Source organism: Salmo salar, chromosome 11 (genome assembly GCF_965601325.2).
Source record: "Salmo salar chromosome 11, fSalSal1, whole genome shotgun sequence".
NCBI lineage: Eukaryota > Metazoa > Chordata > Actinopteri > Salmoniformes > Salmonidae > Salmo > Salmo salar.
In genome coordinates this window covers 51,190,001-51,202,084 of record NC_138301.1, presented here as the reverse complement: position 1 = coordinate 51,202,084, position 12,084 = coordinate 51,190,001, and the positions used below count along the sequence as shown (strand labels likewise).

Here is a 12,084-nt window from a genome sequence, read left to right as displayed (position 1 = left end):
TCAGCTAGTTGTAGTTATTGTGTATCAGTTAGTTGTAGTTGTTGTGTATCAGCTAGTTGTAGTTATTGTGTATCAGCTAGTTGTAGTTGTTGTGTATCAGCTAGTTGTAGTTATTGTGTATCAGTTAGTTGTAGTTGTTGTGTATCAGCTACTTGTAGTTATTGTGTTGTGTATCAGTTAGTTGTAGTTGTTGTGTATCAGCTAGTTGTAGTTGTTGTGTATCAGTTAGTTGTAGTTATTGTGTTGTGTATCAGCTAGTTGTAGTTATTGTGTATCAGTTAGTTGTAGTTGTTGTGTATCAGTTAGTTGTAGTTGTTGTGTATCAGTTAGTTGTAGTTATTGTGTATCAGCTAGTTGTAGTTATTGTGTATCAGTTAGTTGTAGTTATTGTGTTGTGTATCAGTTAGTTGTAGTTATTGTGTTGTGTATCAGCTAGTTGTAGTTATTGTGTATCAGTTAGTTGTAGTTATTGTGTATCAGTTAGTTGTAGTTATTGTGTTGTGTATCAGCTAGTTGTAGTTATTGTGTATCAGCTAGTTGTAGTTATTGTGTATCAGTTAGTTGTAGTTATTGTGTATCAGTTAGTTGTAGTTATTGTGTATCAGTTAGTTGTAGTTATTGTGTTGTGTATCAGCTAGTTGTAGTTATTGTGTATCAGCTAGTTGTAGTTATTGTGTATCAGTTAGTTGTAGTTATTGTGTATCAGTTAGTTGTAGTTATTGTGTATCAGCTAGTTGTAGTTATTGTGTATCAGCTAGTTGTAGTTGTTGTGTATCAGCTAGTTGTAGTTATTGTGTATCAGTTAGTTGTAGTTGTTGTGTATCAGCTACTTGTAGTTATTGTGTTGTATATCAGTTAGTTGTAGTTGTTGTGTATCAGCTAGTTGTAGTTGTTGTGTATCAGTTAGTTGTAGTTATTGTGTTGTGTATCAGCTAGTTGTAGTTATTGTGTATCAGTTAGTTGTAGTTGTTGTGTATCAGTTAGTTGTAGTTGTTGTGTATCAGTTAGTTGTAGTTATTGTGTATCAGCTAGTTGTAGTTATTGTGTATCAGTTAGTTGTAGTTATTGTGTTGTGTATCAGTTAGTTGTAGTTATTGTGTTGTGTATCAGCTAGTTGTAGTTATTGTGTATCAGTTAGTTGTAGTTATTGTGTATCAGTTAGTTGTAGTTATTGTGTTGTGTATCAGCTAGTTGTAGTTATTGTGTATCAGCTAGTTGTAGTTATTGTGTATCAGTTAGTTGTAGTTATTGTGTATCAGTTAGTTGTAGTTATTGTGTATCAGCTAGTTGTAGTTGTTGTGTATCAGTTAGTTGTAGTTATTGTGTATCAGTTAGTTGTAGTTGTTGTGTATCAGCTAGTTGTAGTTATTGTGTATCAGTTAGTTGTAGTTGTTGTGTATCAGCTAGTTGTAGTTATTGTGTATCAGCTAGTTGTAGTTATTGTGTATCAGCTAGTTGTAGTTATTGTGTATCAGTTAGTTGTAGTTATTGTGTTGTGTATCAGCTAGTTGTAGTTGTTGTGTATCAGCTAGTTGTAGTTATTGTGTATCAGCTAGTTGTAGTTATTGTGTATCAGCTAGTTGTAGTTATTGTGTATCAGTTAGTTGTAGTTATTGTGTATCAGCTGGTTGTAGTTATTGTGTATCAGTTAGTTGTAGTTATTGTGTATCAGTTAGTTGTAGTTATTGTGTTGTGTATCAGCTAGTTGTAGTTATTGTGTATCAGTTAGTTGTAGTTATTGTGTATCAGTTAGTTGTAGTTATTGTGGATCAGTTAGTTGTAGTTATTGTGTTGTGTATCAGTTAGTTGAAGTTATTGTGTATCAGCTAGTTGTAGTTATTGTGTTGTGTATCAGCTAGTTGTAGTTATTGTGTATCAGCTAGTTGTACTTATTGTGTATCAGTTAGTTGTAGTTATTGTGTATCAGTTAGTTGTAGTTATTGTGGATCAGTTAGTTGTAGTTATTGTGTTGTGTATCAGTTAGTTGAAGTTATTGTGTATCAGCTAGTTGTAGTTATTGTGTTGTGTATCAGCTAGTTGTAGTTATTGTGTATCAGCTAGTTGTAGTTATTGTGTATCAGTTAGTTGTAGTTATTGTGTATCAGTTAGTTGTAGTTATTGTGTATCAGCTAGTTGTAGTTATTGTGTATCAGTTAGTTGTAGTTATTGTGTATCAGTTAGTTGTAGTTATTGTGTATTAGTTAGTTGTAGTTATTTTGTATCAGTTAGTTGTAGTTGTTGTGTATCAGTTAGTTGTAGTTGTTGTGTATCAGCTAGTTGTAGTTATTGTGTATCAGTTAGTTGTAGTTGTTGTGTATCAGCTAGTTGTAGTTATTGTGTATCAGCTAGTTGTAGTTATTGTGTATCAGTTAGTTGTAGTTATTGTGTATCAGCTAGTTGTAGTTAGTGTGTATCAGTTAGTTGTAGTTATTGTGTATCAGTTAGTTGTAGTTATTGTGTTGTGTATCAGCTAGTTGTAGTTACTGTGTATCAGTTAGTTGTAGTTATTGTGTATCAGTTAGTTGAAGTTATTGTGCATCAGTTAGTTGAAGTTATTGTGTATCAGTTAGTTGTAGTTATTGTGTATCAGTTAGTTGTAGTTATTGTGTATCAGTTAGTTGTTGTTATTGTGTATCAGCTAGTTGTAGTTATTGTGTATCAGTTAGTTGTAGTTATTGTGTTGTGTATCAGCTAGTTGTAGTTATTGTGTATCAGCTAGTTGTAGTTATTGTGTATCAGTTAGTTGTAGTTATTGTGTATCAGTTAGTTGTAGTTATTGTGTATCAGCTAGTTGTAGTTGTTGTGTATCAGTTATGTGTAGTTATTGTGTATCAGCTAGTTGTAGTTATTGTGTATCAGTTAGTTGTAGTTATTGTGTATCAGCTAGTTGTAGTTATTGTGTATCAGCTAGTTGTAGTTATTGTGTTGCGTATCAGTTAGTTGTAGTTATTGTGTATGAGTTAGTTGTAGTTATTGTGTATGAGTTAGTTGTAGTTATTGTGTATGAGTTAGTTGTAGTCATTGTGTTGTGTATCAGCTAGTTGTAGTTATTGTGTATCAGCTAGTTGTAGTTATTGTGTATCAGCTAGTTGTAGTTATTGTGTATCAGTTACTTGTAGTTGTTGTGTATCAGTTAGTTATTGTGTTGTGTATCAGTTAGTTGTAGTTATTGTGTATCAGCTAGTTGTAGTTATTGTGTATCAGCTAGTTGTAGTTATTGTGTATCAGCTAATTGTAGTTATTGTGTATCAGTTAGTTGTAGTTGTTGTGTATCAGTTAGTTGTAGTTATTGTGTATCAGTTAGTTGTAGTTATTGTGTATCAGTTAGTTGTAGTTATTGTGTATCAGTTAGTTGTAGTTATTGTGTTGTGTATCAGCTAGTTGTAGTTGTTGTGTATCAGTTAGTTGCAGTTATTGTGTATCAGCTAGTTGTAGTTATTGTGTATCAGTTAGTTGTAGTTATTGTGTTGTGTATCAGTTAGTTGTAGTTATTGTGTTGTGTATCAGCTAGTTGTAGTTATTGTGTATCAGTTAGTTGTAGTTATTGTGTATCAGTTAGTTGTAGTTATTGTGTTGTGTATCAGCTAGTTGTAGTTATTGTGTATCAGCTAGTTGTAGTTATTGCGTATCAGTTAGTTGTAGTTATTGTGTATCAGTTAGTTGTAGTTGTTGTGTATCAGCTAGTTGTAGTTATTGTGTATCAGTTAGTTGTAGTTGTTGTGTATCAGTTAGTTGTAGTTATTGTGTATCAGTTAGTTGTAGTTGTTGTGTATCAGTTAGTTGTAGTTATTGTGTATCAGCTAGTTGTAGTTATTGTGTATCAGTTAGTTGTAGTTGTTGTGTATCAGCTAGTTGTAGTTATTGTGTATCAGTTAGTTGTAGTTATTGTGTTGTGTATCAGCTAGTTGTAGTTATTGTGTATCAGTTAGTTGTAGTTGTTGTGTATCAGCTAGTTGTTGTTATTGTGTATCAGCTAGTTGTAGTTGTTGTGTATCAGCTAGTTGTAGTTATTGTGTTGTGTATCAGTTAGTTGTAGTTGTTGTGTATCAGCTAGTTGTAGTTATTGTGTTGTGTATCAGTTAGTTGTAGTTGTTGTGTATCAGCTAGTTGTAGTTGTTTTGTATCAGTTAGTTGTAGTTATTGTGTTGTGTATCAGCTAGTTGTAGTTATTGTGTTGTGTATCAGCTAGTTGTAGTTATTGTGTATCAGTTAGTTGTAGTTGTTGTGTATCAGTTAGTTATTGTGTTGTGTATCAGTTAGTTGTAGTTATTGTGTATCAGCTAGTTGTAGTTATTGTGTATCAGCTAGTTGTAGTTATTGTGTATCAGCTAGTTGTAGTTATTGTGTATCAGTTAGTTGTAGTTGTTGTGTATCAGTTAGTTGTAGTTGTTGTGTATCAGTTAGTTGTAGTTATTGTGTATCAGCTAGTTGTAGTTATTGTGTATCAGTTAGTTGTAGTTATTGTGTATCAGTTAGTTGTAGTTATTGTGTATCAGTTAGTTGTAGTTATTGTGTTGTGTATCAGCTAGTTGTAGTTGTTGTGTATCAGTTAGTTGTAGTTATTGTGTATCAGCTAGTTGTAGTTATTGTGTATCAGTTAGTTGTAGTTATTGTGTTGTGTATCAGTTAGTTGTAGTTATTGTGTTGTGTATCAGCTAGTTGTAGTTATTGTGTATCAGTTAGTTGTAGTTATTGTGTATCAGTTAGTTGTAGTTATTGTGTTGTGTATCAGCTAGTTGTAGTTATTGTGTATCAGCTAGTTGTAGTTATTGTGTATCAGTTAGTTGTAGTCATTGTGTATCAGTTAGTTGTAGTTATTGTGTATCAGCTAGTTGTAGTTGTTGTGTATCAGTTAGTTGTAGTTATTGTGTATCAGTTAGTTGTAGTTGTTGTGTATCAGCTAGTTGTAGTTATTGTGTATCAGTTAGTTGTAGTTGTTGTGTATCAGCTAGTTGTAGTTATTGTGTATCAGCTAGTTGTAGTTGTTGTGTATCAGCTAGTTGTAGTTATTGTGTATCAGTTAGTTGTAGTTGTTGTGTATCAGCTAGTTGTAGTTATTGTGTTGTGTATCAGTTAGTTGTAGTTGTTGTGTATCAGCTAGTTGTAGTTGTTGTGTATCAGTTAGTTGTAGTTATTGTGTTGTGTATCAGCGAGTTGTAGTTATTGTGTTGTGTATCAGCTAGTTGTAGTTATTGTGTATCAGTTAGTTGTAGTTGTTGTGTATCAGTTAGTTGTAGTTATTGTGTTGTGTATCAGCTAGTTGTAGTTATTGTGTATCAGCTAGTTGTAGTTATTGTGTATCAGTTAGTTGTAGTTATTGTGTATCAGTTAGTTGTAGTTATTGTGTATCAGCTAGTTGTAGTTGTTGTGTATCAGTTAGTTGTAGTTATTGTGTATCAGTTAGTTGCAGTTGTTGTGTATCAGTTAGTTGTAGTTATTGTGTCTCAGTTAGTTGTAGTTGTTGTGTATCAGCTAGTTGTAGTTATTGTGTATCAGTTAGTTGTAGTTGTTGTGTATCCGCTAGTTGTAGTTATTGTGTATCAGTTAGTTGTAGTTATTGTGTTGTGTATCAGCTAGTTGTAGTTATTGTGTATCAGCTAGTTGTAGTTATTGTGTATCAGTTAGTTGTAGTTGTTCTGTATCAGCTAGTTGTAGTTATTGTGTATCAGCTAGTTGTAGTTGTTGTGTATCAGCTAGTTGTAGTTATTGTGTATCAGTTAGTTGTAGTTGTTGTGTATCAGTTAGTTGTAGTTGTTGTGTATCAGCTAGTTGTAGTTATTGTGTATCAGTTAGTTGTAGTTATTGTGTATCAGTTAGTTGTAGTTGTTGTGTATCAGCTAGTTGTAGTTATTGTGTTGTGTATCAGCTAGTTGTAGTTGTTGTGTATCAGTTAGTTGTAGTTATTGTGTATCAGCTAGTTGTAGTTATTGTGTATCAGTTAGTTGTAGTTATTGTGTTGTGTATCAGTTAGTTGTAGTTATTGTGTTGTGTATCAGCTAGTTGTAGTTATTGTGTATCAGTTAGTTGTAGTTATTGTGTATCAGTTAGTTGTAGTTATTGTGTTGTGTATCAGCTAGTTGTAGTTATTGTGTATCAGCTAGTTGTAGTTATTGTGTATCAGTTAGTTGTAGTCATTGTGTATCAGTTAGTTGTAGTTATTGTGTATCAGCTAGTTGTAGTTGTTGTGTATCAGTTAGTTGTAGTTATTGTGTATCAGTTAGTTGTAGTTGTTGTGTATCAGCTAGTTGTAGTTATTGTGTATCAGTTAGTTGTAGTTGTTGTGTATCAGCTAGTTGTAGTTATTGTGTATCAGCTAGTTGTAGTTGTTGTGTATCAGCTAGTTGTAGTTATTGTGTATCAGTTAGTTGTAGTTGTTGTGTATCAGCTAGTTGTAGTTATTGTGTTGTGTATCAGTTAGTTGTAGTTGTTGTGTATCAGCTAGTTGTAGTTGTTGTGTATCAGTTAGTTGTAGTTATTGTGTTGTGTATCAGCGAGTTGTAGTTATTGTGTTGTGTATCAGCTAGTTGTAGTTATTGTGTATCAGTTAGTTGTAGTTGTTGTGTATCAGTTAGTTGTAGTTATTGTGTTGTGTATCAGCTAGTTGTAGTTATTGTGTATCAGCTAGTTGTAGTTATTGTGTATCAGTTAGTTGTAGTTATTGTGTATCAGTTAGTTGTAGTTATTGTGTATCAGCTAGTTGTAGTTGTTGTGTATCAGTTAGTTGTAGTTATTGTGTATCAGTTAGTTGCAGTTGTTGTGTATCAGTTAGTTGTAGTTATTGTGTCTCAGTTAGTTGTAGTTGTTGTGTATCAGCTAGTTGTAGTTATTGTGTATCAGTTAGTTGTAGTTGTTGTGTATCCGCTAGTTGTAGTTATTGTGTATCAGTTAGTTGTAGTTATTGTGTTGTGTATCAGCTAGTTGTAGTTATTGTGTATCAGCTAGTTGTAGTTATTGTGTATCAGTTAGTTGTAGTTGTTGTGTATCAGCTAGTTGTAGTTATTGTGTATCAGCTAGTTGTAGTTGTTGTGTATCAGCTAGTTGTAGTTATTGTGTATCAGTTAGTTGTAGTTGTTGTGTATCAGCTACTTGTAGTTATTGTGTTGTGTATCAGTTAGTTGTAGTTGTTGTGTATCAGCTAGTTGTAGTTGTTGTGTATCAGTTAGTTGTAGTTATTGTGTTGTGTATCAGCTAGTTGTAGTTATTGTGTATCAGTTAGTTGTAGTTGTTGTGTATCAGTTAGTTGTAGTTGTTGTGTATCAGTTAGTTGTAGTTATTGTGTATCAGCTAGTTGTAGTTATTGTGTATCAGTTAGTTGTAGTTATTGTGTTGTGTATCAGTTAGTTGTAGTTATTGTGTTGTGTATCAGCTAGTTGTAGTTATTGTGTATCAGTTAGTTGTAGTTATTGTGTATCAGTTAGTTGTAGTTATTGTGTTGTGTATCAGCTAGTTGTAGTTATTGTGTATCAGCTAGTTGTAGTTATTGTGTATCAGTTAGTTGTAGTTATTGTGTATCAGTTAGTTGTAGTTATTGTGTATCAGTTAGTTGTAGTTATTGTGTTGTGTATCAGCTAGTTGTAGTTATTGTGTATCAGCTAGTTGTAGTTATTGTGTATCAGTTAGTTGTAGTTATTGTGTATCAGTTAGTTGTAGTTATTGTGTATCAGCTAGTTGTAGTTATTGTGTATCAGCTAGTTGTAGTTGTTGTGTATCAGCTAGTTGTAGTTATTGTGTATCAGTTAGTTGTAGTTGTTGTGTATCAGCTACTTGTAGTTATTGTGTTGTATATCAGTTAGTTGTAGTTGTTGTGTATCAGCTAGTTGTAGTTGTTGTGTATCAGTTAGTTGTAGTTATTGTGTTGTGTATCAGCTAGTTGTAGTTATTGTGTATCAGTTAGTTGTAGTTGTTGTGTATCAGTTAGTTGTAGTTGTTGTGTATCAGTTAGTTGTAGTTATTGTGTATCAGCTAGTTGTAGTTATTGTGTATCAGTTAGTTGTAGTTATTGTGTTGTGTATCAGTTAGTTGTAGTTATTGTGTTGTGTATCAGCTAGTTGTAGTTATTGTGTATCAGTTAGTTGTAGTTATTGTGTATCAGTTAGTTGTAGTTATTGTGTTGTGTATCAGCTAGTTGTAGTTATTGTGTATCAGCTAGTTGTAGTTATTGTGTATCAGTTAGTTGTAGTTATTGTGTATCAGTTAGTTGTAGTTATTGTGTATCAGCTAGTTGTAGTTGTTGTGTATCAGTTAGTTGTAGTTATTGTGTATCAGTTAGTTGTAGTTGTTGTGTATCAGCTAGTTGTAGTTATTGTGTATCAGTTAGTTGTAGTTGTTGTGTATCAGCTAGTTGTAGTTATTGTGTATCAGCTAGTTGTAGTTGTTGTGTATCAGCTAGTTGTAGTTATTGTGTATCAGTTAGTTGTAGTTGTTGTGTATCAGCTAGTTGTAGTTATTGTGTTGTGTATCAGTTAGTTGTAGTTGTTGTGTATCAGCTAGTTGTAGTTGTTGTGTATCAGTTAGTTGTAGTTATTGTGTTGTGTATCAGCGAGTTGTAGTTATTGTGTTGTGTATCAGCTAGTTGTAGTTATTGTGTATCAGTTAGTTGTAGTTGTTGTGTATCAGTTAGTTGTAGTTATTGTGTTGTGTATCAGCTAGTTGTAGTTGTTGTGTATCAGTTAGTTGTAGTTATTGTGTTGTGTATCAGCTAGTTGTAGTTATTGTGTATCAGTTAGTTGTAGTTATTGTGTTGTGTATCAGCTAGTTGTAGTTATTGTGTATCAGTTAGTTGTAGTTGTTGTGTATCAGCTAGTTGTAGTTGTTGTGTATCAGCTAGTTGTAGTTATTGTGTTGTGTATCAGCTAGTTGTAGTTATTGTGTATCAGTTAGTTGTAGTTATTGTGTATCAGTTAGTTGTAGTTATTGTGTATCAGCTAGTTGTAGTTATTGTGTATCCAAAAGTGTATCCCGCAAAACACCAGTCTCAACGTCAACAGTGAAAAGACAACTCCGGGATGCTGGCCTTCTAGGCAGAGTTAGGCAGATATTCCATTAAAATCAACCGTTTCCAGCTACAGTGCTGTTGTCATTAACAACATTAACAACATCTACACTGTATTTCTGATCAATTTGATGTTATTTTAATGGACCATTTTTTTTATTTTCTTTCAAAAACAAGGACATTTGTAAGTGACCCCAAACTTTTTAACGGTAGTGTATGTGTAGTACAATACACTTTGGAGTTGAATTAGGATACAGTATTAAAGCTGCGTATTCTTAGTGTCAAAGAAAACACACTCAAATAATGTTTCAAATTGTTGTGGCTTTTTATGGACTTGACCACACCTCTGAAAGAGCTACCAATGAGGTATATGAAGAGTAATAAACTGTGAAATACACCATTTCCAACAGAAACTAACCCTACAGCTCTGGATACACAAATTTATCTGACATCTAGACTGACTCTCAGAGATAGAAATGCAGAATTTAAATCAAGACAAACAAAAAAACAACAACATATATGATGTTTAACGGTGCCTTTTTGTTAGGTAGGATGACAGCCATTCATAGCTTCCTCCTCCTCTCAGCCTGTATAGATACCATCATGTGCTGTGTTCATACACATCCCTGTGTGTGTATACTTAATGTGTGTACACCTGTGTAAATACGTTCATGTGTGCATACGGTCATGTGTGTCTCTGTGTGACCACTAAGACCACTGGCAGGAGCAGTCGGTGGGTTCCTGTATAGAGTAGTTGACCCACGTGGAGTTGCCACTACAGTAGAGCTGCACAGAGCGCCTCTGCAGCCCCATCTCACGGCAGCACTTACAGAACCTGGCGTACGTGTTGATGTTGTAGTTGTAAATACTGGCCGATGGACACTTCCCGTCACATGACACTATGTTGACCTGGAGGAAAAACCAACAACAAAATTTAACATGGGGGTTGTAATGCTAAATGTGAATATCCTAATCCTGCCGACTACGCCAAATGTAGCATTAAGGACAGTTCGTAGCTGATCTACGCCATATAAAATGACCTTACCTCTTTAATCCAGGTGGTGTAGATGGGCTATGAATTATCCTTAATGCTACATAGAGATTAGCTTTTGCCTTTTTTTAAGACATGTGTAACGGTCGTCGTATATACTGGACCAAGGAGCAGCAGGTTGAGTGCTCATTTTATCTTTTATTAGAACACTTAACGAACAAAACAAGAAAACGTACGAACGAACAGTATTGCAGGCTAACACAGCAGTGCAAAAACAACTTCCCACAAAGGACATGTGAATACAGGGCTACCTAAGTATGACTCCCAATCAGCAACAACGATGTACAGCTGTTCCTGATTGAGAGCCATACCAGACCAACACAAAGAAATACACAACATAGACAGATCATAGAAATACTAAACATAGAACATAACCAAAACCCCCGGAATACTCTAAACAAACACCCCTCTACATAAACACATATCCCAACAAACCTTGAACCACATAAAACAAACACCCCCCAGCCACGTCCTGACCAAACTACAATAACAAATAACCCCTTTACTGGTCAGGACGTGATATCATGATAAAAGCCGTTATCGTGACGAAGATATTGCTCAACTATCATGGCACAATAATCCATGATGGACTTGACCCTCCTACTCATCCAGAAACAAGTTTCCCAGACATAGTGCTATTCCTACATATTGATGTAACATTTATTTAACCAGGTCAGAATCAATTAAGACAAAAGAACGTACCGGTCTGTTACTGCGACAGTCGTTCTTCCGTATCGTCATCCTTACTGTCACCTTCTGACAGGACTTCCCATCTTCTTTACCTGCAGGGTTCACAAATAGAATGACCACACATCACATCAGTCTGAATCTGGTTCTGACCACACATCCCATCAGTCTGGATCTGGTTCTGACCACACATCCCATCAGTCTGGATCTGGTTCTGACCACACATCCCATCAGTCTTAATCTGGTTCTGACCACACATCACATCAGTCTGGATCTGGTTCTGACCACACATCCCATCAGTCTGGATCTGGTTCTGACCACACATCCCATCAGTCTGGATCTGGTTCTGACCACACATCCCATCAGTCTGGATCTGGTTCTGACCACACATCCCATCAGTCTGGATCTGGTTCTGACCACACATCCCATCAGTCTGGATCTGGTTCTGACCACACATCCCATCAGTCTGAATCTGGTTCTGACCACACATCCCATCAGTCTGGATCTGGTTCTGACCACACATCCCATCAGTCTGGATCTGGTTCTGACCACACATCCCATCAGTCTGAATCTGGTTCTGACCACACATCACATCAGTCTGGATCTGGTTCTGACCACACATCCCATCAGTCTGGATCTGGTTCTGACCACACATCCCATCAGTCTGAATCTGGTTCTGACCACACATCCCATCAGTCTGAATCTGGTTCTGACCACACATCCCATCAGTCTGAATCTGGTTCTGACCACACATCCCATCACATCTGAATCTGGTCTGACCACACATCCCATCAGTCTGGATCTGGTTCTGACCACACATCCCATCAGTCTGAATCGGGTTCTGACCACACATCCCATCAGTCTGGATCTGGTTCTGACCACACATCCCATCAGTCTGAATCTGGTTCTGACCACACATCCCATCAGTCTGAATCTGGTTCTGACCACACATCCCATCAGTCTGGATCTGGTTCTGACCACACATCCCATCAGTCTGAATCTGGTTCTGACCACACATCCCATCAGTCTGGATCTGGTTCTGACCACACATCCCATCAGTCTGGATCTGGTTCTGACCACACATCCCATCAGTCTGAATCTGGTTCTGACCACACATCCCATCAGTCTGGATCTGGTTCTGACCACACATCACATCAGTCTGGATCTGGTTCTGACCACACATCCCATCAGTCTGGATCTGGTTCTGACCACACATCCCATCAGTCTGGATCTGGTTCTGAAGAACAACCATTAGACCAGAACTCTGATCTGCCAGCCGTATAGAAACGAAGTACAAACGACATGAACAGAGAGAGACAGAGGGAGCAAAAACAGTACAACTGTTGTCATGCTG

General features: G+C 35.6%; 1 protein-coding gene across 1 annotated transcript in view; it reads right to left on the bottom strand.

Moving 5' to 3' along the window:
• Positions 1-8,777: 8,777 nt before the first annotated feature.
• otog (otogelin) overlaps positions 8,778-12,084 on the bottom strand; it is a 111,938-nt gene continuing 108,631 nt past the window's right edge. Inside the window, exons 49-50 of the mRNA XM_082957550.1 lie at positions 10,746-10,825; positions 8,778-9,901 (exon numbers count right to left, since the gene is read on the bottom strand). Coding sequence (XP_082813676.1) covers positions 9,701-9,901; positions 10,746-10,825 — 281 coding nt within the window. The 3' untranslated portion in view covers positions 8,778-9,700. The remainder of the gene's footprint in view (positions 9,902-10,745; positions 10,826-12,084) is intronic.